General features: G+C 42.3%; 1 protein-coding gene across 3 annotated transcripts in view; it reads left to right on the plus strand.

The window, feature by feature from the left end:
• Nucleotides 1-26,658, plus strand: part of LOC118770064 (metabotropic glutamate receptor 8) — a 145,407-nt gene that overhangs the window by 81,980 nt on the left and 36,769 nt on the right. For 2 of the 3 annotated variants that reach the window (XM_036517467.1, XM_036517466.1), the window contains exons 3-5: nucleotides 14,460-14,595; nucleotides 15,830-15,984; nucleotides 16,736-16,873. In XM_036517467.1, coding sequence (XP_036373360.1) covers nucleotides 14,460-14,595; nucleotides 15,830-15,984; nucleotides 16,736-16,873 — 429 coding nt within the window. Of the gene's footprint in view, nucleotides 1-14,459; nucleotides 14,596-15,812; nucleotides 15,985-16,735; nucleotides 16,874-26,658 lie in introns of those variants that run through there. The other variant, XM_036517468.1, reaches the window with a different exon arrangement.

A 26,658-nucleotide genomic window follows, 5' to 3' on the forward strand; every position in this document is an offset into this window, starting at 1 on the left:
TTTACAAGCAGATGATAAAATTGTGTTAGTCTACCCAACAGCTTTATGGTATTGTAATCACATTCTAACAGCATTGTAACCAATGCTTCCCCTCTCAGAAGGAGAGCAAGGAGGGGGTCAGGGGCAGGGGTATTGCGCTGGTGTAGGGAGGGGTTGCCGTAGCAGCAGGGGGTGCTGTCGCCACTATTAAAAAGAGTCAGGGGCGTACCACAGAGATGGACATGCCTGGTGCCCTTTTTTATCATTCTGTCTGGACTCTCCTGTGAGTTCGGAGAATACTTAATGAAGCAGAGCGTTTAAGTATCCCACTGGGAAGATAACAAGCAAAGCCTCTGCTGTGTGGATATCTAGTGATTTAAGCTGTACCACTTTACACAGAAATAGAACAGAGCGCGAGTGTTTGGACACACAGCCATTCAAGGACTCCCAGTCTGGCCACCATGGCTTATGCAAGAGCAGGGTTACTTAATGTCAGTAATGTAGTGTATATGCCATGCTGCCTTAAAACAACCATAACATGATATCAATGAATATTACAGCAATGGCAGCTTAAGTGTTGCTGAACCAAAATACTCAAAAATAACTTGTTTTCTAACCTTGAATATGACAGAGATTTGAGGGATTTATATTGTCCTCTCTTTTTTAGAAAAGATGCGTACTATTATAAACCTGTAGCAAAACAAGCAAAACAAAAGCAAAATCACACCCTTATTCTTCTGTCAGAATGGAAATTCTCAATTTGAATTCTGAAATCAAAGCAGGAAATCTAATCTTTTGGTAGCGGGATCACATTGTATTGAGCTTTCATATTTTCGCTCTAATCTTCAACCAATTTGAGTACTTTTACATTTCCAGAGAGAGAAGCTTCTCTAAATGCTGATAGCATCTCTGCCATCTTTGTCATTCTTTTATGTCTCTTGCGCACAGTACGCTAGTCTCTTAGCAACAGGTTTGCAGCCATGCATGGGCATGTATGCAATTACCAAATAACACATTAAACCGGAATAATACTCTGTAAAATTAGGTCTAAACAATTGCCTATATTTATACAGTGTAAGTGAAATGAAACTGTTTAATTAAAATCTAGTCGTGATATATGTAACAGAGATAGATATTCTGATCATCTGGGTGACAGATCATCTGGGATAACACTATCCATAATGAAGTAACTGTCTCTAGCCCTCCCAGTTAGCCTGCCTTCCTCCCATTGCTGTGGCATGGGTCGCTGCATGCTGTTCACTGGTAGTCCCGAACCACATCCTTACTGGTTGCAGCAAAGAAATTGCCCGTTGATTATTTTTAACCATATAACTCCTTCATCTTGCCAAAAACCACTATTAAAATGTGTTGGGCATTTTTGTTTTTTCACCAAACAGATTTTTTTAATTAGGGCATGACACTGCCATAAAATGTGATTTATGATGAGGGCAGTATGTTTTTTTTTTCAGTTTAGGCTAATTGTACCAAGTCGATTCAAAAGAGATTGAAAACATGGAATATTTAGAAAATTATAATAATCTATACTTGCTGGGAGGCCAAGCCACGCTCTGAATGTGCTGAACTGTAAATTCTATAGGGGCCACACTGCTGAATTGCTTTCAAATGAGCCGATTTGTTTGGTGCAGTGATTAGTAAACTGGGTGTATAGCCAGGCGGTTGCAGTCTCAAGTCCCGGGTAAGGTGCCTCTGTTTCACCACAACAGACTGTGCTTAACCTGAATTGCCTCTATAAATTTTTAGTTGCGTGAATGAACAATCCATTAAATCTAGCCCATTGTATGCTGCCCTGAATTATGCTGCCTGTTACATCAATAAGACAATAAAATAAGAAGGTGCCTTGGTTTAGATGCCGTTTGAATCCAGTGGAATGACCTCTTATGTGCATTCCTCCATGGTGCCTTTACTGCATTTTAAACAGGGATGTTTGGCCACTTGAAATTTAGATCTATGGGCCAAGCATCGATACTTCGAGATTAGATGCAATGCTCAGGGGCACAGTGACAGGACCTCATGTGGGATTTGAACCCATGACCGTTTGCATCAGACAGTCAGAGAATGCAATCTGGAGTGAGAGAGGGCGCAGAGCCCAAATTCAGACTCACAGTGTGTGTTCCGCTCTCACCAGAGCCAAAGCAGGAGATAAATGTCAACCCACAAGGCCAAAGTCACACATTAAATCAAAAGCACTTTTGTTTTTATATCCTATGAAATATCTCTTACTGAATATTTCATATCCCTATCATTCACCTATTTATTACTTCATCACTTCTGCAATGAAGCTACTGTTTCTTCCATTCATATTATGTTTGTTTCATAACAGTATAATAAACAGTAACACTGTAAATGTTTTCCATGCGCATTGAAAAACAGATAATCAGCATATTTATAAAGGGTGAAGCTGACACTTTAGGCCTGCTGCAATCTGCAACAACTGCATGTGCAACACAACAGCTATGATAATGATGATGACAATAGCAGTTAGCTGTGTCACTCTGTTTGAGCATCCAATACACTACGCAGTACCATTTGGCAGAGTTGTAGTGTAAATCTCCCACTACAAATAAAGTACGATTGCAAGCGGGCTGTAGGTTTCCTCAGCAGTGTTGCCCATGCATGTATCCATTCTGGGTCGCTGGAAAGATTCAGTTGGATGACAAATTATGAGAAAATCCATCTTGTGTATTAATGGACTTGAGTTGGGGTGGATATTGTAATGTGGAAACAGGAATTGAATGGCTGAAATGAGACATCTCCACTGCCATATATTTGTTTTGTTTTTTTTTTTTGTTCTCAGTGGAAATAGCGTTAGTCGTGCATGGTGCCGCAACAATGTGCTAATAAAGTTTGTTCATTCGAAAGCCGTCCCCACTCAGCCTGTTCTGTAATGGAAAACTCGAGGTAGACACACAGAACAGTTATAATATTTTGTCCTAATCATGGCTGGGGAAGGGAAGAGGTCATATGATGATTTGCAGCCTATGCGTCTCTATTCCATACAGGTCCATACAGTAATATACTAATAATGGTTTCATGGAACATTAGCTTCTGACAATAGCTGATACCTCCGCTTGACTGCTGCCTTATGCTGATGGATGGGTTGTTTCCATATTCTAGGGAACAACAATGTTCATGAAGCAAGTATTCATGAAGTGCCATTTGCAAGCACTGGCTAGCGTGTCGCCTTGCATGAGGCAGAATGACGGTAGTATAGGTTAATTGAAGTTTCTGTGGAGCAGCAGTACAGCAATGATCTACATACCTCCAGAAATCAAATCTAAATCCTGTGTATGTGCAGATACTGCAGACCAGGCTGGCAGAATTACATTAGCCCAGGTTAATCCAAGTTTCTCCAGAGTGGCTGCAAGTGTTGGGAAACAGTGAGGCAGTACACTGAAGTCCTGATACTATAACCAAGCTCCCAGAAGCGTGTGCTTTTCTCTTCTGACAGTTTTAATCAGCTTGATGAGGCAGTGTGAGATTTCATTAGTATCTGACAGGGCAAGTCTGTGGTGGAACTGTGTGTGGTGGGGGGTGTTGGGGGGGGGGCAGGGGGCGTGTAATACGGTCTACAGTGATGCTTTCACCAAACCTCATAAACAGCAGGAAAAAAACAGACTAATGGACTAATAAAGAAACTGGTGATAATGTCTGTTAGTGTCCCTGGTCTTTCTTTCAAGCCAAACACAGCAAACAGAATGTTCCTCTGTAGAGTGCATAATAACTGTTGGAACTAGTATTAATTTGGCTGCCATTTACATTCTGCATTTCCATGTAGAGTATTTTGAGTCCATTGGAAATAAAAAGAAAAAGATTAAACAATGAAAGAAATGGAATGGTGAGACGGCTGGTTGCTGGATCTCTCTGAATTACCTGAGTTTACACTTTGGTCCACTTAAACTACTGGTTCCTGACTGCCTAGGTTTTCACTGAGGCCTATAGAGGAATGATTTACTGTGAATTACTGTGATTGGCATTCAGAGCTGCAGTAACTCTAAACCTCTGACATGCCTTGACGTTTGACCTTATTTAGTTGAATTAACTGCCAGTGGAAGATCCGTAGGTCACCTACTGGTGGCTGGGTGACTTGTGTGGCCTTTTTAAACGGTACTGGAATTCATGGAATACTGTGGCGAGAGAGGCAGTCGGGGCTGAGAGAGGAGATCTCCATCGCTGGGCTGAGATATGAATTACGGTCTCCATTACAGGTTAAAAGTGAGACTCTGACAGAGCAGTGAGAGAGTCTCTATTGCGGCCAGCGCAGACTGCAGCGTCTCATGGGTGAGGCTGGGGCGGCAGCCAGCTGCTCGGAAACTGATCAGAGAGAAAGAGAGAGAGATAAGAAAGCTGGAGAGAATACCAACACCTCACATTTCGGTGGATGAAGCAGGACGAGGACAGACTAGTGGCAGACGCTGTAACCATGAGCATAACGCTGTGTCAAAAGCGGCATTTACTGTACAAAAGGGCACTGTTTGATTCCACAGAAGCTCTTTATGCATCCTTACATGGCCACAGACATAGCTGTACCTGCTATTATGAAATGTAAAATTCAGACATTGGGTGTTTCAGGGTAAGTTTTTATAAATGAATCCTATACAATGCAATAATGTGATAGCCCTTCATGTGTTATCTATTGAGCTTAGCTGGGTAGCCGAATGGCCACTCATTGGCAGTGTGGAGGAATTGCAGTGTGTTTTGACCACCTGGTCCTAGTGCTACTCTGAGATCTGACTCTGCATTGCCGTAGGAACACATGGCAAAGCTGTTACGTGATCATGTACTGACACCGGGGATGCAGGCTAGTAGAGGACACAGGAAGTGACATCCCAGAATAAACCTCTGTTAAATGACACAAAAATAGCACCTCCATGTTTTGAAAGCTGGAAAGTTTTGTGCTTTAAATGTTCTGGATCACAATTAGAGATCTGGGCTTACTTATCCTAACTGAAGATTTAGATGCACGAGAGAACTTTCTCACCTGGGGTTGAACCCTGAATCCTTTAAACCCCCCCCCCCCCCCCCCGGCCAGCCAGTACTCCTCATGGCTGCTGCTTATTTTTCTGACTGCACATCCATTCTTTTTATAATAATGTGCTCCAGGATACAGCCCAGAATAAAGTTACAGTAAATAGCTTGATTCGGGCATCCAAACAAGTTGTTATCATCTACAATTTGTCCTGCGGTGCGGAGATCTGTGTTGATTTGCTAACCCTTAGTCTCAGTCTTACCCTCAGCCTCAGTCTAACCCTCAGTCTCAGTCTTACCCTCAGCCTCAGCCTCACTTCCAGTCTCAGTCATGCATTCATAAGCTTGAGTGTGGTTTGTGGTAGTCAGCTTGATTGTATTAGCAACACAAAAGCATTTTCCAGTGGCATCTATGTATGCTACGCACGGACCATTCTCATATGGAAATGGTCTCTACACCTACCTGCATTGTCTATGGGGAAGTTTAATGGAGATAAATTATATCCCATTGTTTCCGAATTTGGTTGAAAGGGATGATTATGGTGTGATAATGTCATATAGTGGGCTGTGGCTTTTTTCAGTGTGTCCCTTGAGGCAGACCCTGTCATGGGTGTATGTAACGTGGTAGGCAGAGTGCTGTCTCACTTATGGATCCTGTTTCGTACTGGGATGTGAAAGCTGAGCGTGTTTGGGTCGAGCAGCAAGCCCCTGCTGATATGCTGAGTATCACCACTAAAAGCTTTCCTGCCGCAGGCTCTTTAAACAATATTCTAAGATGTTCGCTCTTTAAACTGCACATTGTATGGCTGAGGTAATCATGTTCAAACCAGGACAAGTGGTGTTAATGAAAACACCTCTGACAAAGGGCCAACTTTAAACTTATTGCTTTGTCCTTACAAAGAGAACAGTGTTACATTTTGTTTTTGTTCTTTCTTACATAACATTGTGAGTGTGCTGCTCTGTTGAAATGAATAAAACATGCAGTACAAGAAATCAAAAACAGTAATGGGTGCTTCATTTACTCACAGTTAAGGACAAAGTGAGGTGTGGCTTGTTTAAATATAAAATACCCCTTAGTGTGCTCAGACTTTGCACGGCAATGTGTACTGACAGAATGTAAATAATGAATTTCGTTTTAAAAGAACATAATGTTAACATTAAGAAGTACTGACTTTCACATTTAATAAGAAATGCATTGTGCAGCTGGATCTTTACAACAGCAATGGCAAATATGTACAATGATGTTGTCCCACCAACAAATTCAAACCCACATTTCATTGACTGTGGAGTGCCATGGTAACACTGCTCTGGGCTACTAGGATTATTTCCGTAGGTCTGTTCAGTGTGGAACAAATGTACAATGGTTTTGCAATGTTACAGCATGTTATCACAGTGTGTTCAGTGTTGTTGCAGGGCTGTGAGAATATTATTTGTTTGCTGGGCACTCAGGTCGCCTGTTCATTGCTGACCCCAGATCAGCTGTGTTGGGGTGGAGCTTACATTTTACAGGCACTACATCTGTGAGCGATTTTTATCGCACACTAGCTTGCGCAATGCTCAGGGAGGCGAGACGAATTCATGAGAGCTTCACGTTATAAAAAAAAAAACCCTCAGGCTCATTTCCAGACAAATCCATCACTCGGCCAAAGGTCTGAAACTGTAGAAAATGAGTAAAAATCATCCTTTCATTTTCTTTTTCTCTCTCTGTCTCTCCCTCTCTCTGTCCCTTCCTCAGACTGAAAATACTGTCTGACCTTCAGTGCCCGTCGCTGTGACCTGATTTAAGATTTTCTTTCCCTGTATCGCCCTCTCATCCGATACCCCTATTCAGTTTCTGTAAGAATGATGGCAGTCCAAAGGGATTGATCACAAACTATTGATGACGTCTCCTGATGGGAACAGAGGTCAAACATCCGAGACACACTATCTCTGTCTGGAATCCCGTGCCTAAAATTTCTGTCCGGCAGCACTTCCGATCTTCCTGCCTGGTGCTCTCACACAAACTGCTGAAGTCAGCTAGAATTCCGGGGGTGATTTTGACAGAAATGTAATATTAAATGGAGCCCAGGCTCAAAAAGATATCCGCGATGGGAGGCCCCAGCTCTCCCTGACTGGGGCCTTTTTTTCTCTGTGGCGATGAAACGTGAGCAGTGGTTCCCAGGCGAGAAGACGGTGAGGCAGTCCCTCTGTGTTAGACACAAGCTCAGCGCCACACAACTTCAAAGGCAAGGGCTGGTAAACCCGAGGCTCATCTTCAGCTTTAGCATGTCAGTGAACTTTTATCTTTTTTTTTTTAAAATCAAGTTGAATATTTACTGCAGCACTAATGATGTTTGTGAGGAGGATGGGAGCTTTTCTGTCCTGCTATACTGTTCAAGAGGCTCTGAAACTCACTGTGACTCATTATGTAATATGTCTGATGCATTTTTCTGTGCATGATGTGATTCAGACTGTATTGAGCATACAGTGTTAGGCCAGTCATTTTAACTCTGTTCCTCCTGAATAACTAGCTGCAATTCAGTTACATGTGGTAAATATGTTTAATGCAAATCTCTGTTAAAATGACAATCTATGATATTAAGAATTTAATTTTCACATAACAATTTGATTATTATTTGTTACAGTTAAGTAACGTCAATAAATCATTTTTAGGTATCAGCAATTATATTCTTTCAAATACAACTGAAGTTCTTGATATCAACAATTATGCTCTTGATAATGAAAATTATAATTCCTGATGTCAAGAAATAAATAAGACCATTAGTTTTCAACACAATAACTGGTATTGTTCCCACATTAGAAGCATTTTCAAAAGGGCCAGATAGTAACTTAGGAGTTTCATTCATTTCAGTCATTCATCTTCTAATGAGCATACATTACTAGTGGAAATTGAATTTTTGATCATCAGTTCAGTTTTTACAGGTTGTGTCTGGATTTTTTATGACAGTCATAAAATTGTAACAAGCTGGAGTTGTGTCCTTACTTGTCCTTAGTTTAATTTTTTTATGTCAACAACTACATTCTTAATATTAACAAATCCATTTCCGACATCAGAAAAATAATTATTAAAAGTAATAAATCTGTAATTCAATTTTCACGTTGCAAATTATTCCATGCTGCAATTTCATTATTACATTTTGAAGTTCTATTCTTATTTGTCGTGGTTGCAAGTAGAGGAAAACAATAATAATTCCATTCTAACATAAAAATGTTAAACACATCTGCCATAACGGTGCTACAGGGGGGAATATATTCTGAACTGATGCGATGCGTTGCTCTGGGAGATGCACAGTGCAATGCAATAAAGCTTATGTGTGACCTCTACATTAATAGGTTTGCATTAATGTTGTTCATGCATTTGTGTGTGCAGGGTGGATGTGATTTAGATGCTGCAAAGCGTGTTTGCATGTAGAGTGTATCGTGGGTGAGCAGTGTATTTGCTGTGAATATGTTTTTCCTGTGTGTGTTGGTGGATATATTTTTGTCTGCGTGTTGATGGATCTGCGATTCGGTTTTGGAAGCGAATTTGGTTTGGTGTTGAATTTAAAGAATGTTTCATTTGCAGTGCATATGTTTGTGCATCCATGGGTTCATGTTTGCATGCTGGATATGCAATATGATTCTGTGTAGGGTGTTAAGTTTGTGTGTTGGCGGTTGTGTTAAAAGTATATGGAGAAAATAATGAAAAAAATGAGGTGTCTGGTCTGTTTAATCAGACGGTAACACTTACACCACTCTACATAAACAGCAGGAGGAACAGATTAATGGAATGGAGAAAAATGTGATAATGCGTTTTATAGGGCTCCTGGTCATTCTTCGTTGTCACGCTGCCAAAAAGGAGCATGCGGAATGTTCTTTACGCAATAACTGTCAGAATTCTGACATTAATTTTTCCACCACTTACACTCTGCATTTTCATACACAATATATTCAGCTTTTTTGCTGTTTCTATCTAAATTATCTGCCCCTACACCTGCATCCACTTACACTACTGGTTGCTCTCTGTCTAGGCTTGCACTGAGGCCTATAGAGGAATGATTTGCTGTGAATAGAGTAACTGATGATAATGTCTATTAGTGTCCCCGGTCTTTTTTTCGGCCAAACACAGCAAACAGAATGTTCCTCTGTAGAGTGCATAATAACTGTCGGAACTAGTATTAATTTGGCTGCCATTTACATTCTGCATTTCCATGTAGAGTATTTTGAGTCCACTGGAAAGAAAAAGAAATAGAAAAAGAAAAAAAAATGAAGGAATGGTGAGGTGGCTGGTCACAGGATCTGTCTGAATTATCTGAGTTTACATCTGGGTCCACTTACACTACTGGTTTCTCGCTGTCTAGGCTTGCACTGAGGCCTATAGAGGAATGATTTACTGTGAATTACTGTGATTGGTGTTCAGAGCTGCAGTAGCTCTAAGCCTCTGACATGCCTCGTGTTTGACCTTATTTAGTTGAATTAACTGCCAATGGAAGATCTGTAGGTCACCTACTGGTGGCTGGGTGACTTGTGTGGCCTTTTTAAACAGCACTTCAAGTTGATTGTCATGATGAGAGAGAAGGCCTACAAAATGGGGATTAGAGATGTAGTCTAGCATTAGGCCTTTGAGTTGGATCTATGGCATGTTTTACGTTGGCGGGTGCCTCGTGTACAAAGAGATCGTGAGTCGGTGGGCGAGCGTTTGCGTGTTGGCGGATGTGTTAGAGTATGAAGAAAGAGGAATAACATGCCTGTCAGGTGGTACGTGTCGAGATATAGACTCATGTGGAGTGTGGAGGTGCACCTAATTCGGGGAAACAACGGCTCAATGCTCCAGAAAGCCCTGTTTATTGTGAAACATTTATTAACAGCATCACTGCCACCCTGTTGCTCCACTATCACCTCCACGGTGTCTGCTGTGCTGCCTCCTTCCTTTCTGAAGCTCCTCTCCAAACGTTTTTAATGACCGTAAAAACCCATGCGGTGCCCGGGCAGGGTTTGTTCGAAATTTTTCATCCCAGCAGGTGAGATGTTTCCAAGCGGTGTCACTCTCAGGGAGCTTAACACTCCCACACAACCTACCTCACCCCGGTGTAAGAAACCCTGTTCTCTCTTTGCCTCAGATGGAGCAGAGTGAAATAAGGCATAATTTCATCTTCATTATCGCTATTGTTAGGCATACGCCTACAGAAAAAGATAAGGAGAACAACAGGCACATAATAGCTAAGATAAAAAAATTAGCATGTGTTTTCTCTTTCTTGTTTTTAAAAAATACCTGTACATTTTACTATAGTAGTAAACTAGTACTAGTCCAATTTACTATAGTTGTTTGAGATTTGTGTTTCAAGGGTCAGTGAATTATGCTAGAAAAGACCTATTAAATAATTTATTTCCTAGGCATTCATTTAGATAATTATATTAATTAAAGATGACTTATTTAAAAAAGCAATTAGGAAAACAAATACCGAATGGGTAATAAATAGGCAATAAACTGTGAAATTAGCAGCATGAAATCATTTTTTTTTCAATTCTTAAATGTATTTTTCACATGTTCAGACATTCTTTAACATTTATAACATTTATAATTTATAATCACAATTAAATACACTAAGAAGTTGTAATGCATATTTATCATTTGTATAATTTAATAATGGCATTTACTTACTCTCTGTATCAAAGATGTAAGTAATACATATTAGGAGTAATATTTATAAATTATTTCAATCCATATAAACAGGTTATTTAAGTTGTAATTTTCTCAGCATATCTCGGCCAATAAATAAAACACGTAGTAAGTGATAAATGATACTACCACCGCTACTACTATTAATAATAATCATAATTTTCCGTTCCCCCAACACACCTGCATCACATGTTCTGACCCTGAAGTCACAATACTCCAAAGACTGGGGGGCTGCTGTTAGCACTTCCCAGCTCACATTAATATTTAAATTGTGGAATGGGAAATGGAATTGAGAAAAAAAAAAAAAACTTAATTATACAACAGGAACCTCTTGCTGTTTAAAGCAGAATGGATTTACTTGCATAAATTTCATTCTGTGCCATTAGATATAAATTAAACTCCAATGCCGTCACACTGCCCCCTTATCATATGTTTTTTTTTTTTCAAATAGTCGCAATAGGTTACATTCGATAATTTATATTTCATAAAAGGCTGATAATTGGATAATAAAGAATTTAACGGACTAATCAAGGTAAGAGCACTCCAGCCCGCTCAGCTGAGTGAGACTGAATCATTTAATTATGGTGTACGGCACCATGCAGAATCTGAGAGTTAATAGCACTTAATTCAATTTGTAATTAAACATGCTCATCAAATGATATGTGCTCCAGCCACATCTGTACACGCTGTAGGAAATACAGAGAGGAGCTTGCAACCCGCTGTAGATCGCTGTAATCACATTTTACTTATGGAGCTGAGCTGTGAATGCCAATGTGTTTTAAGAATGGTGATGGCTTTTGGAGGGTGTCTAGGGGATTTGAGAACCCATTCAGTTGATCTGGAGATTGTTGGGTCACTAGGATGTGTGGTGCATATGAGCTACATCAATACTAGGTGAGAAATGCTACAGAGCGGAGATAAGAATACTTAAGACTTCATTTGTCTCTGTTCTACTGCTTGTTCCCATTCCCACTGGTTTTGCAGTATTGTTTTGAACTGTCAGTTGCTGGCTTTCTGATTCTCTATAGAAAATTCTGTGGAGTGCCTTGTGAAAATATCATTATTGATTGCTTGTGTGGCACATTTTAAATAACTGTCCTTGATGTTAGAATGTAGTTAGTGTAGCAGAGAATTCTGGGTATCACACCAGCACCACCACCACTACTACTACTACTACTACTACTAATAATAATAATAATAATAATTCATATGAGGTTCCTGGTTTACCAATCTCTTGCGACTAGCCTGCTGGTCTGTGGTTTCCATGGTTACTGTTTCATTAATGGATGGCTCAGTCGGGATGGACAGGTAAAGAATATGGTATTCATTCTTCCACCAGGTGGCGCTATGCTCACAATGCTGTCTGCTGTCAATCCAGTGTGTGCAATGTTCCTAACCCTGGTCCTGGCACATACCATGTGTACTGGTATTGCTTTCATCTGAGCTCTGAATTAATTAGGTTTGATCAGCCTCAAAGCTGATGATTGAATACTGATATTGATTTGCCATCAGTCAGCAAGAGCATTATCTGTTGTTACTTCTTTGTTACAGATATAGCTTCTTGAAAGTGTGTTTGTCCTGTCCTTCTATTGAACTAGATTCTAGCTACCCATCACTAACAACAGATACTCATACTCATGAATAATTATCAGGATGTGACATTACCTATCTTATTGCAGTTCAGTATTACAGAAATGAGTGAATGTGAGTGAATGAGAGAAATGCTTTTTCAGAATGATACAACAAAATGGTTTTCTGTTACTTTTTCTATTCATTTGATCCCCTTAAATTAGGAAAACAGACAGCCATTCAACTTTATTGATTAAGAGTAATTAGTTGTTCAATGGGGCATAAGACAATTAATTGAACAACTAATTAACCTTAATTGAGACAGCTGCCCTGGATTTGTTTAAAGGGCAGATATTAACAAAAATATGTTGAATCAACAGTTTCGTTTTCATATCAGCACAAACCTGCCTCCATCAGCGTATTTATTTCACAAAGTACGTGGATGCAGGGATGTCAAATAAAGATCATTATTCAATTAACAGCCCAGTCAAACCTAATTAAGTGAGAGCTCAGCTGGAGCGAACAGCAGCGTGCACACAGTGTCCCCGGGAGCAGGGCTGGGAAACGGCATGCCTCCGCAGCGGAGCCAGCCTGCCTGAAACGCACTGCACTTTTCTGGCCAGCCAGTCTGTGTTTTTTTGGATTTTACTGCAGGCATAAATGTATGACAGGGGTCTGTTTAAAATGACATAAAATTTCAAACAGATGTGTTGCTATTACAGAAGCTTTGAAAAAAATGCCTTTGCTTTGAACACAACTGAACCCATGAATATTCTTTTAAATGTTTTTTAATTGTCTTATATGCTTAAGAAGAAGGTAGGGCAAGATGGTAGTTATCACTGATGAGTAGTCATGTCTTGAGATAAGTATTATGCCATCACTGATCATTCATCAGATTTCATTTATGTGATGCTACAGAGCAGAGTTTATATCTTATACATCCAGCTACAGAAAAGGCCTGAAACATCACTGGATCCCATTCAGTGCTTGTTGAACAAGTTTTGCGTGACCGTGAGTAATCGTATCATTATTTTTTGTCTTTACTTTGGAACATGCAGTGTAGACACCAGCTGCTAAATATTTATTGATGACAGAACTTAAAGAAATCCAAATTACAGTGTAGCATGTAATATAATTGCAGCCATAACAGTAATAATAATAATGAAGAATTACTGTCAGGAAAAACATAAAAGAAAACAATGTGGAGCAGTTGAGAAGATTGGCGATTATCCTTGAAAGGATATTAATTTGAGATAATTACAAGTTGGCTTTGGGACAGTGGTGTTTAAAGATTACACTCCTGATAAAGTGCAGCAGTGGAGAGAGCGGAGGACTGTGCAGATGTTCATTAAATGGACTGTGACAAGGAGAGATTGGATTCAAGACGAAGATCATCAGTTATGTCAGAACAGAAAGTTAATAATATAATAGAGAGCTTTGAGAATGATGGAGGGCTATTAGGGCTGGCATTAAATATGTACGATCGCCCCGTTCAGCTTATCAAATCTTGTTGGTTTTAATTCTCCTGTTATGCCAGAATTTGACTGTCCCATTGGCGAACAAAGAGCAAAGGTACTTTGTATCAGACTGTGGATTCAATTCCCAAGTGGGACAGAAGCATTGTGATCTTGACCAAGTTCCTCATCCTGAATTGCTTTAGTACAGCATTTCCCAAACCTCTCCTGGCGGACCCCTTGTCCTGCATGGTTTAGATCTCTCCCTGCTCCAACACAGCTGATTCAAATGATCAGTTTGTTATTAAGCAGCTTCAGGAGTTCATAACAAGTTGATCATTTGAATCAGCTGTGTTGGAGCACAGAGAGATCTAAAACAAGGGGTCCTCCAGGAGAGGTTTGGGAAACGCTGCTTTAGTAAATATCTATGGGTAACATGTTTGTCCAGGAATTTATAGTTAACATGTAATTTATTCTGGATATAGATGTCGGTCAACCACACAAATACTACTACTATAACTAATAATAGTAATAATAATAATAATCATCATCATCGTAATCATTATCATTGTCATCATCATCATCATCACCATCATCATCATCATCATGATCACCAATAGTGCAGTGGTGAGAGATGTGTTAGAGGGCCAGATGATGTTTCCAAATACCTTAGTAAGGCTTACACTGTCACATAATGTTTTAGTCAGAATCATTTTCTTCTGCACAACATTCAGTTCCTGCTCTCCTCCTCAGAGGCCTTAAAAATTGGGAGAGTTTCTCACATTTTCCACCCTCCCCCCTCCTCTCTGCAGGTGGGGTCTGCATCGCGCAGTCCCTGAAGATCCCCAGGGAGCCGAAGCCGGGGGAATTTGACAAGATAATCCTGCGTCTGCTGGAGACGTCCAACGCCCGCGCCGTCATCATGTTTGCAAATGAAGACGACATCAGGTGCGTGTTCCTCAAACAGAGGCGCCGCTTCGCTGCTTCCCCGGGCCACTGTGTCAAGAGCGGCCTTTAATTCCCTATCAGTGAATCTGCAGCTACGCAGCCTGGATCCAGATAACAGCGCTTCGATTAGCCCTGGCACATCTGCTGGGCGTCTTATATCTTTTGTCTCATTGCGTGTTATTCAGGTGTTCGCCTAATTTATCATCGCCTAATTTAGAAGGGCTTTTATTTGCCAGCATTCAATTATGCGAGTACCCGGTTCTCAAACACTGCGCGTATTGAGATGGAAAATAAAAATAATTCTATAAATTTGTGCTGGGAGAGTGAAAAAAGTTAATTAGTGTTGAAAGGAAGAGTGTGGAAAAAAGAGAAAGAAACAGCGTTTCGCTCCGAGGTTAAATTTCCTGGGCCTGGAGACATGCGCTCGTTTCTCCCCATTGTACGGCAAACTCAGAGGTCCTGATAGACTCACTCAGCTCCCCAGAGCTTATTACATAATGTCCCTTTTCCACTGAAGAGCCGAAACCAAGCTAGCATAAGCTGGAGCCAGGGCTGCCAGACGCCATTATAGTGCTATTTCCATTGCGTTACCCTTAGCTGAAGCAGTAGCACATGACATCATGATGAACCTTCTCAGAAGAATTGCAAATGTAATTGATTAATTATTATTCATTATCATCCATTACATATTTAACAGAAAGAAATGATTTGATGATAGTGAGTGCAATATTTTATTACATACATTTATTCATCTTTTTTATGCCATTAAAAATAAATGCAAAGAAAAAAATTACAGAATTATAGTGAGAGTTTAAAATGATCTTAGCAAAGAGTGAAGAGATTCAGCTGAAAACTGTAGCAACGTGGCAGGATGCTTTGTTGACATAGAATTGATCAGTTTTCCCAATATTTTAAGTGATTTATGCATGCAGCAAGAATAAAATATACTCAAAGTGCAAGTCCTGGAAGAGGTGAGCAGGATTTTTACACACCCATGTGTAAAATGCGAGCAAGATGCTCTGTTTTATTTCAAGTGCAGTAACTGTTGTGGTGCCTTTGACTGTGAGTGCAGTATTAGCTATGTGTTTCCCTAACTGTGAGTGCAGTAGTAGTTGTGCGTCTCCAGCTGTGAGCACAGAGGCAGCTCTGTGACCCTCTCGGACTGTGAGTGGAGTGGTGGTTGCCTGTCGCTCTCCTACACAGAAGGAGGTGATGTCATGCTTCTGTCCTGCAGGCGGATCCTGGATGCTGCCAAGCGGAACAATCAGACGGGTCACTTCCTGTGGGTGGGCTCAGACAGCTGGGGCTCCAAGATCGCCCCAGTGATCCAGCAGGAGAGGGTGGCTGAGGGCGCCGTCACCATCCTGCCCAAACGGGCCTCCGTGGACGGTATGAGGGCTTGGGGGTGGGGGTGAGGGGCCAACAGAGGGAAAAATCCTGTCCCAGTGCTCCCCAGCGCCTGTCTCAGATTCGAGTCTGGGTTGGTGAACTGATGGGAAGAGGAGTTGAGAGGGAGGCTTGCTTACACATACCAAAGAGCCTCATCCAATTATTCTGTGTGTGTTGGCCCGGTGAGGAATTCGTTACCGCAGATCTTATTGGTATTCACAGAGACAGAGCAGGTCAGGCAGCGCACATCCGCGATACCTGCACCCCCACCCAGCTCGCTGAAGGGAGGTGAAGGCATCAGTGTTGGAGGAGACTGGTCACAAAGCAGGGTCACCGGTTTTGCTCTGGACTGCCGGCGGCAGCAGTAAGCAGGAGGTGTTGTAGAAGGGGCAGCGTGAGTCAGAGCTTTGTGCCCTGGGCGCCAGTGTTCTACGGCCTGTTTGTCCCCCTCCCACGCCCTTGCGTTGCACGCCACGTGTGAACACAAGAGTGTGGATGCGTGGGAGAATCTTTTCTCAGAGGACATGTATAGGATCGAACAGTATGGATAATTGCGCTTTCAAGGGAAATGAACAGATTAATGTCTAAAGGGGGGGGGGGGGGCATGGTGGGGGGAAGGGGTTCATACGATGAGTTTCTCTTGCTGTGGGGGCCGTGGGTCCTGTTGTTGGAGTGGAGGATGAGATCCGTGTGTCTGCTTTGTCTCCCCCCCCCGCCATTTCCCCCCTGCCCGCTTTCTCTCCCCTCGCAGCTTTCGACAGATACTTCCGCAGCCGATCCCTGTCCAACAACAGGAGGAACGTGTGGTTCGCCGAGTTCTGGGAGGAGAACTTCGCCTGCAAGCTGGGATCGCACGCCAAGCGCCCGGGCAGCCCCAAGAAGTGCACAGGTAACGCCGCTGCAGAGTCGCAAAAAGTCTGCGGCCTTTACCGCTCCGCAGTTACAAACAGCGCATACAGTGCAGAGCCGGCACGAGAAAAAGCTTTACATTATAATTTGAATCTCGCGGCTGTTCTTGCGTGAATGGCACAAACAAAAATCAATGCGCATCCCCACCGGATTAGCCCTGGTTGCGAAGGCAGACGACATTTGGAAAGTTTCCAGTGTCTGAATTCATTGCACCGCGTTGCTTCATCGCTGCACAAGTTCACCGAAACAAGTAGAGAGGAATGATATTGTCTCAAGGGGAGGTCTATGAATATGTGAAACAAGCACATTGAAATTCTTTCCCATCTCGGTGTCCGTGCGCTTTCAACTGAGTGAACGAGGCGTACAGTGAGCTGACAGAGGGAAGACTCGCGTTGCCGAGTGTTGTACAGTCTGCTGCGAGGGCACAAATCCAGACCACACACAGGAAAAACTCTGAAAGGCAGGTTAAGCTGAGTCACTGAGCCACTTTTGTTAACTCTGGTGGTTCGTGAAGAAAGTTGGACAGATAGTGTAAAGGGGGCAATCAGTTTTATCTGTTTGTACCACAGATTTGATCAGATAGGAAGCAGCCTGACACAAAGTGGCTGCATTACCTAACACCTGGCTAGGGAGAGAGAGAAAGAGAGAGGGGGCCTTCATAAAAATGTCTTATAAGAGAGGACAGTTTATTATTGAATCAGACCAAACCTGAGGGTCACTCCAAGGTCATTTGCTCATTTTTGTAAAGTCATTTAGCTGAATTGTTGTAGAGTAAAAGAGTGCTGGGATTCGCTGGTACACAACAAAAGGAGAGATGACTCTCATCGTTGACCTCAAATCATGATAAAGACTGAACACACCATGCAGACAGTGCAATCACAGACTTCTCATCTCTATGGAGAATATGAGCTCTGTGGTGTTTTGGTTTTCTGGAACTCCAGCGGTGGAACATTTGTTGGTCGGGACAGAATATAAATTGCAAAGTAAAGAGTCTTGTTTTTCGTGGGATGACAGCGAACCTTTGGTGTTGCTCTACCACTGAACAAATGTTATTCAGATTCTGTCAGTATGAATCCAATTGTTCAAACAGGAATTGAGTAGCCCCATGACTGAGAGTGTCTGTGTTTATTGTACTACAGACTGGGATACAGTAGTCAACATGAATGCTCCCCCCAAAGGATGACCAAATCCTCAAGTGCTGTCTGTCTGTAAATAATCCCTGATGGCATGCAATGTAATACCAGACACTTGTTCAGGAGAGTCTTTGAATCTGAAAAAAACAGCTCCATAATCCTTGTGTTCCTCGTTGGAAAGTATCCAGGTACAGTTAAATATTAATGTGGTTAGTACTAGAAGTCGAAGGACGACTGCACAAGATTTTACCAAAGAAAACAACTGCACACGAACTGAGGTTTACTGTTGTATAAAATAGTTTGGATAATTTTAAAAAAATAAGTGTTGTGGAAAAACACTCTGAACATCCTCCAGGAGACAGGATTCAGACAATTTATTAGGCTAGAGCTGGAAATGGAGACACTAGCATCCTTGGGTCCAGTCCACAGCAAATTCAAAAACGGCATATTTCAGAATGCTGGCATAACAAGGTTAAGATGTTAAGATGATCGGGTTGATGTCAAACAGCTGCTGTTAGCTTATCACAATCTCTGTTCTAGAACACTACATTCAGGTAACCACAATGCTCCAACAGGAAACAGGAAAGATCTGACAAAAAATAATCGCAGCAGAATACCTGTTCTAGACAGCAAAAAGGTTTTAATTGTTAGTACTGGACACTGTTAGCACTGTTCTATTTGGTTGGGTTTAGACATTAGCCAGGTAGTTGGTGCTGTTTGGTAAATTCACTCATTGTAATACCAAATTATTAGCCAACATGCCATGATGTCAGTTGATGGTAAATTCAGATAGTTAGCTCGCTATGTTAATTGAAACACAACAAATACACTTTTTTTAACATTCTGAGAATCTCAGCTGTGAGAGAAGCTATAGTAGTTTTGAAACCACCTTCAGGGCTGTTCCATAACATCTGAGAACAGTTTTCAGACACAGTTGTGAGTCAAGTAAAATATTTATGTGGGCTGTGGGCTTATTGTGTTTATGGGACAGTAGGAGGCAGAGACAGGCATATTCTCAGGGAGAAAGCATGACACAGACCATTACGTATTCTCAGTGTCTTAAAAGAAAGAAAGGACAAAGAGAGCACCATATTCTCATTGTACAGTATTTATAAGAAGAGAGAGCACAGACCATGTCATATTCTCAGTGTCTTTATAGGAAGGAGGGACACAGAGCATGCCATATTCTCAGTGTCTTTATAGGAAGAGAGGACACAGAGCATGCCATATTCTCAGTGTCTTTATAGGAAGAGAGGACACAGAGCATGCCATATTCTCAGTGTCTTTAAAGGAAGAGAGGACACAAAGCATGCCATATTCTCAGTGTCTTTATAGGAAGAGAGGACAGAGAGCATGCCATATTCTCAGCGTCTTTATAGGAAGAGAGGACACAGAGCATGCCATACTCTCAGTGTCTTTATAGGAAGAGAGGACACAGAACACGCCATATTCTCAGTGTCTTTATAGGAAGAGAGGACAGAGAGCATGCCATATTCTCAGTGTCTTTATAGGAAGAGAGGACACAGAGCATGCCATATTCTCAGTGTCTTTATAGGAAGAGAGGACACAGAACACGCCATATTCTCAGTGTCTTTATAGGAAGAGAGGACACAGAACACGCCATATTCTCAGTGCATTTGTGGGAAGGAAGGAGAGCGGAGACGGAGAAGTGGGGGACGTCCCTCGCTTTTATCTGAAGTGACTGTTATTGTTCCGACACGGCGACTTGACGTAATGATAATAATTACGGTGCCGCCGTTCCCCGCGCCGCTCTCTGCTGTGCCTCCCCCGCGTTTTATCTGCTCGGGAAACGCACACACACAACGCTCCACTGCTGATGGATTCCTCTGTCAGCAGCAGCAGGCCGCGAGATACTGTACAGTGATTTTTTTTTTTTTTTTTTTCCTGGGGAAAGCATCAAATTGTGACAACGTGACACCGAAGCAGCACTTTCTGTCACAAACAAAGCAGATGCATGGTGATCCAGGGAGAGGGAATCAGACTAACTTTGCGCTCCATAAAGTGGAAAGAATAAATCAACGCACTTAAGACCACTAATACTGGGTATAGCGTGTCCTGGGGGTATTCCAATGAGTTTCGCATCATTTAGCTTAACACATCCAATACTCCTCTAATGAGAGTTTATTCTGTCCATTATGATGCTCCGCTGTTAGCATTAGCAAAATCCTCCACGGTTTTTGCTGGACGCTCGCCGGGAAATACACAGACTTTCCCTGTCCGAGACATGTTGCAGAAATAAAACTGGATTTAATATTCCATGGAGAAAGTACCTGGAGCCACAGGAATAAATCAACGAGGCTCTTCAGAAACGCCGCATATTGCATTCCCCCCTTTTATGAAACTCTTGTATTGCACATACTATTCGTCTGCTTGGAGTGGTGCTGGGTGATGGTTTGAATTGATTTTATTATCAGCTCGAGACGGAGTTTTTAGTGGCACAACAAGAGGAGCTTGGATGAGCATATTTTTCTACCGCCGTCAACATCTGCAGAGAGCAGTCACGCAACGAGCCAAACAGCAGAATCAGCAGAACCTCTGGTCATCATCTGTGGGCGTGTGTGCATGACTGTATTTGTGTGTTCGCACGTGTGTGTGTGTGCATGTGACTATCTATGTGTACGTGTGTGTGTGTGTGTGTGCGCGCGTGTGTGTCTGTGAGTGTGTATCTGTATCTGTGTGTATGTGTGTATGCATGTCTTTTTTCGGTTTGGCAGGTTATCTCTGATAGCAGGCATTAACAGGCAGGCGGCTCTTGGGCAGTAAATCTGCATTGCAGGCGTATGGGAGGTGCACTGTAAGTGTTCATGTAGGTGGAACCCAGGTGGATAGTCGGAAGGTTAATGGTGTTTGACTTGCAATGTCTGCAGCGTGTTCGACAATGCAAAGAATTTTTGCGTCGCCCTGCCTTTTGTGGTCACCTCATCCATTGCTGCCAGTGAGAGGCCCGGGCCACATCAAATGCTTTTTGTTATACTATATGTAAATGCATGCAACATTTACACTTACAATTGCACTTGTTCTATTTCTGAACACAAAGAAGCAGCAGTGCCCTTGAATTGCGCGCTGCATCCTTACCTTCCCCTGGCACATACGCTTTCTGGAGCCACCAAAAAAAAAAAAAAAGAAAATAGCCGCAGGGATTGATAAAGGGGTGGGGCAGTGAGTCAATGTTCCTGCAGGAAGGTGGCTACCCCGTTGCCTCTCTGGCGGCTGTTTTCCTGCTAAACTCAATGTCTTCCTGACTGTCTACTGAATGTCAGCTTGTCCACGCAACCCAGGGCATGTCTCCCTGACCTGATTGGCAGTTGGGACCCAGCAGGTTTTAAAGCGCGCAGGAAAATTTTGATGTGGCAACATATGTCTGCCAACGGCGGTGTCTGGGTGTGCAGTGGCAACAACACTGCGTTAATATCCACCCAGAGGCTGTGTTGTCACAAATGTCACGGGAGAATGCAGTATTAACCGCCGTGCTCCGTGTGTGTGTGTGTGTGTGTGTGTGTGTGTGTGTGTGTGTGGAGGAGATAGAGTCATTTCTGGAGTCAGAGTTTTCTTCCTGCCTATGCATGGCCTTGGGTTGCTGTACAGTACCTTGCATCAATACATTCTTTTAAATGCATCCATTGTGTGGATTGTGTGTTTTCACCACCATACTAACTTGATAAGGGAGCTGGGCTTGTTACACTGTACACTGCAGGTTGGATTCCCATTTTGGGCACTGACATTCTAACCTCACTTAACCCAAATTATTTTAATAAAATAACCAGCTGTACAATATAAATGGATAATGTGTCAAATGTAAGCTACATAGTCACCCTGGATGAGAACATCTGCCAAACAAATAAATAATGCAATGTAACCTCTGTATGATGTGAACTATTCATAGTGTGAGCTTTGCTGATAGGTTGAAAAAAACGTTTGGGTGGTAAAATTGTGTGCTTGCATGTGACAAATTAGTTAGGTGCATTAAATATGAATGTCTGTTACACAGGAAACACTGCAAATTCCCACTCCATCTAAAGTGTCTCAATTCTTTTTAGTGCTTAACACCCCATGGCTTAGTTTTTGAGTATTTTTAATGATGGCATTAAAATAGGCTTTCCATTACTCCCTTATAGTGAGTGAGAGAGTGGGTTGTCCAAATTGAATCAAAAGAAAAAAATCTGGGTGCCTGATCATCTGCTGTATCACATCTTTATGAATGGTTTATCCAAGCTAAACAGCATTTTAACTAATGACGCGGAGGAGGATTTTGGGTAAAATACATTGTACCCACTCTGGATTTCTGTAAAAGTCCCACATTCCTTTCATGTAATCCGTTTTGGTCTCAAGCTTTTAACCCATATGTGCTTCTGTCAACACTGACATGTTCTGATGTCTGTTTTGGGGGTGAAAGAATCAACAAAGCTGCAAGTCAAAAGTAATGCCGTGCGCCATTTCTACCCTTGTCTCCTCTGTCTATCATTTGATCAGTAGAAGTAAGTAGAGTGAAGCCCAGAGTGCTTTGTCTAGAAATTTTCATCTTAAACAGAAATTATCTTGCTGTTTGAGCAAAACAGAAGATGCTGTGTAATTCAAGTGGAAGCGCATTATCAATTTCCCAAAGCTTTTGAAAAGCTTCCACTGGCTGAAATCTGACAACAAAGCAAGCTAAGGACAGTGTTACTGTAAGTGGATCAATATGCCACTTTATCTGACGGAGCGGTTCGTGGCCACATCCTCTCTGTCGGTTCTCATTTGATGAGTCCCGTTTGTTGCTCTGTAGAAGGCCAAAGGGCCTCACGGAGCTGGGTGGCCTCTCTGGTCCTGCAGCAAAGAAGAGAAAAGTAAAAAAAACAAAACAGAAACCAGCTTTGTGTTTGTGTCAACATCCATTCTCTCGCTGAAAGGAAGAGGCCACGACGTGATGGAAAAAAAAAAACAAAAAAAAACAAAGGCTTACACGGTATCCTGGTCCTCAATCATCAATAGCAATTAATTCCGATAATTACATTTGTAACGGAGAGAAAGGGGGGGTGACACAGAGGGTGCCCCGTCTGTGTTTCATCGTGCTCATTACCGCGCGGGTGTAATGAGGGTTCTCGTCTCTGCTGAACTTTGAAATTGTTTCGCGGCCGGCGCTCTCCGCATCTCATTTCAGGCGGTAGGGCCGACGGATGAGTGTGGCTGTTTTAAGAGCGGCCGGGGAGCTTAATTACATCGCCCCGCATCGGCAACAAGGCCCAAATGAGGAAATCGATGCAGAGGCCACAGATTGTTTGTCCTCCTCGATGCCGATTATGTCATAATCCGCGCCACTCAGAACGAATTGATTTGAACAGTAAGGAGCAGAAATAAGGCACTTAAGCATAAACAAATGAAACATCTGACCCGCACGGAGTCATCTGGAGTCATTTTGAGTCCTGTCCCAGAACAAAGATTAAAAAAGCAGTTTCGAATCACTGTTTGCGTCTTTTATTTGGTACCAGTGTGGACCGAGAACAACAGGTCAACACAGTGGCCTGAATGCAGAGCAGGTACCTCTATCTGGGAGAATGGGACAGTAAATATTTCATAAGAAAAAATTCCGCATCATCAAATGATGCCAGCAAAAAAAAAAAGCCTTTCCCCCCCCATTGGTTCGAAGGTGAGAGTGAACAGCTGGCATATCACATCTCTCACAAATGCACAAAACAATTTGTAGATTTTTACAAAGCGAGTTGGACAAACATTAAAGCCATTTTTTGGCAGTGAGGGAATTTCACCTGTTTAATGGACTGCATCTCTGTTCTTCCATGTATTTCATTTAGAGCATTTCCATAAAAAAAGAATCTAAGAATATACTTTTTAGCCCTTAGCCCCTCTGATCTGAAATCTCTCTTGGCATTGAGGCCCAGCCTATCTATCTGACGGTGTTTATTGTCATTCACTGCCAGGTATGTGTCGCAGTGACAGTCCAGCTGCCATGGAAACCATTATAAAATGGTCTGTGCGTAATTGCCACCTCATGAAGGGTCTGTGTCTCCAAACATGGCTTCTGTCTTTTTGACTAAAACATGTTCCCATACCTCTGTGTTGGGTTGGGTGTCACTAAAGTACAGCATTAGATCCTGCCTCCTGACTCCACTCCTTCTCTTATTGTACTATGACCATGAAGGAGAGGTGTGGCTAGGAGAATGAGGTGCAAACGCATAGACAAATAACGCAGACTAAAATTGATGCTCTGACTAATTATGAACTAATTATGGCTTGGTTTGATAGTGGAGCTGCAATTATGTTTCCACACGTCTGGACGTCACATATGGGTGGAACTATGAGGGTCCCATTCACTTTCCCACTCTCACGTATCCAGTAGCTCAGAGCACTAGCCAAACCTTCCATTTTAAATCGCCTTGTTCTCACAATGAATTATTTCAGAGCACAGGGTTTTAAGTGATCAAGAGTTTTGCAGTTAATGCAGTTACTTTTGTACGACACACTTTGTGGCTAAAAAGAGAGGATTGTGTGTGTGTAGTTTGGGAGGACTTATTCTTGAAAACCATAAAGATTCTTGTTGAGCATTGGACGTGTATTGAAATAAGGCCTTTAATTGTGGCAGAATAAGCCTGAGGATTCATTTCCCTGCTCCTCCTATGCTTTTGTATGGTGCATATGTTGCGATTAGGTCATATCTTTGGGGGCTGATTTATATGGATGGGTGAAAGGTTATTAATGTGTTCCACCCTGTGCCTTGGAGGCATTCTTCCCAACCATGAAACAGGTGATATTACCATTTTATGCAAATGCATTGCCTAATTTGCATTTCTTTTTAATTGGAAAAAGAAGAATTACATATGCAGCCAAACACACACACACACACATGCACGCACGCACACACACACACACACACATACGCACGCACGCACGCACACACACACACACACACACACATACACGCACGCACGCACGCACGCACACACATACACACACACACACACACACACACACACACACACCACAAATCAGCTCTCACCAGTCCTTTGTGTAGGGGAAGCTGTACTTATCCAGAGAGACATAGCAGCGGCAGCACATAATTACACATTTGTTTGTTTAAAGGCTGCCTAAATATTCAATTTCCTAATGAGTAAAAGCAGAAAGTCATTAGCGGAACGCAGTTCATAAAACGGTCCATCAGCCTTCTCCCTTGTCACTCAGCCCTGCCATCTGGCTGATGTCTAATTAGGACCCGTGACCAGACACGGACACTTGTCGCCAGGAGTACACAATTATCACATGATCCGAGCAAGTCAATTACATCTGAGGCCCACACCTCATTCTAGTATTCCCAATGGACAGCCACACTGTCGCCACAAAATCTCCAAAGATCTTTCTCGTCTGTTTACTTCTTCCACTCCTGTTGTGAGGAGAAGAGTAAAATCTAGACTAATGGAATTCTAATGACTTTGACTGGGCACGGTGCTGACTTTGGCTATTTTGTGCGGGTCTCCATGGGGTGTTTTATGATCGAAGGCCTCTCCTTTTTCCCGGTTTGAGTTTAGAGGTCATCCGAGGGGTGATGGGTAAGGACTGAAATCTCAGCTGAACGCACTCCTTGTCACACTGCGCTCACATTACCTTGGCCTTGCTTCCATGTGGGCCCCACTGAATGAGTCAGTGCTGGCACCAACATGGAAGAGGCAGAGAACTTTCCTTTATTTGATTATCATTCCAAACCTGTGCTGGATTGTTTTGTGCGATTAACAAGCATGCCAGTTTAAATATCAATCATCCAGTTTTTGCTTGATTGCATCCAATGTGGTTGCTCTACCTTTGTGAACTTCATGTGACATTGTTTTAGATATTACAAAAAAAAAAAAAACGTTTAAAGTGATCTCCAGCCTCTTCAGTCGAAATGACTGAATGCAAAATGCACAAAGGTGATGCTGTTATATTTGAAATGACCAGTTATGTGGTTTGACAGAGCTTGGTGTGCATGGCGTTCTGTGATTGATTTGGAGTAGGGAATCCGTCAAGAGAGCGGAGGTGGAATCGTCCGAGAGAACGGGCGCGGCTTGTGTTTTTTCTTTAATTCTCTCCTCAGGACAAACTTTAATTAAAAGTGTCGTGCTCCACCGCAATGAGAGCCAAACGAATCCGAAGCCACGGCGAGCCTTAAACCGCAAGCGCCCACCGACGTAGGCTCCGACACCGACAATAAAAAAAAGAAATAAAAAAAACAGAGTTAATTTGTGTGCAGCTGTTCGGTGTTTACTTTCCCCCTGACTTGTTTTGGCTCCGCTTGGCTGCGCCGCATGCCTACACCTGCTAGATTGGTGTCGGGAGCTCATGCGTTCCTCTCCGCAGAGGTGCTGCTCCACCGCGGCTGGCCTTCAGGAGGTGTGGCGGGTGGGGGGCTGGGCGAGCGCTGTACTGTTAATGGGATTTCAGTGTTTGTCTTAGGAGAATTTCTCAGGTGGCTCTGTTTTCGGGAGGGGTACACTGTTGATGATACTCCAAAGAGCAAAAAAGAATAAAAATACCAAATTGTTATTATTATTATTATTATTATTATTATTATTATTGTTATTCATAATAATAATAGCAGTAGTAGTGGTAGTAGTGGTAGTAATAATAGTACTAGTAGCAGAATTAGTAG

Source organism: Megalops cyprinoides, chromosome 23 (genome assembly GCF_013368585.1).
Source record: "Megalops cyprinoides isolate fMegCyp1 chromosome 23, fMegCyp1.pri, whole genome shotgun sequence".
Classification (NCBI taxonomy): Eukaryota; Metazoa; Chordata; class Actinopteri; order Elopiformes; family Megalopidae; genus Megalops; species Megalops cyprinoides.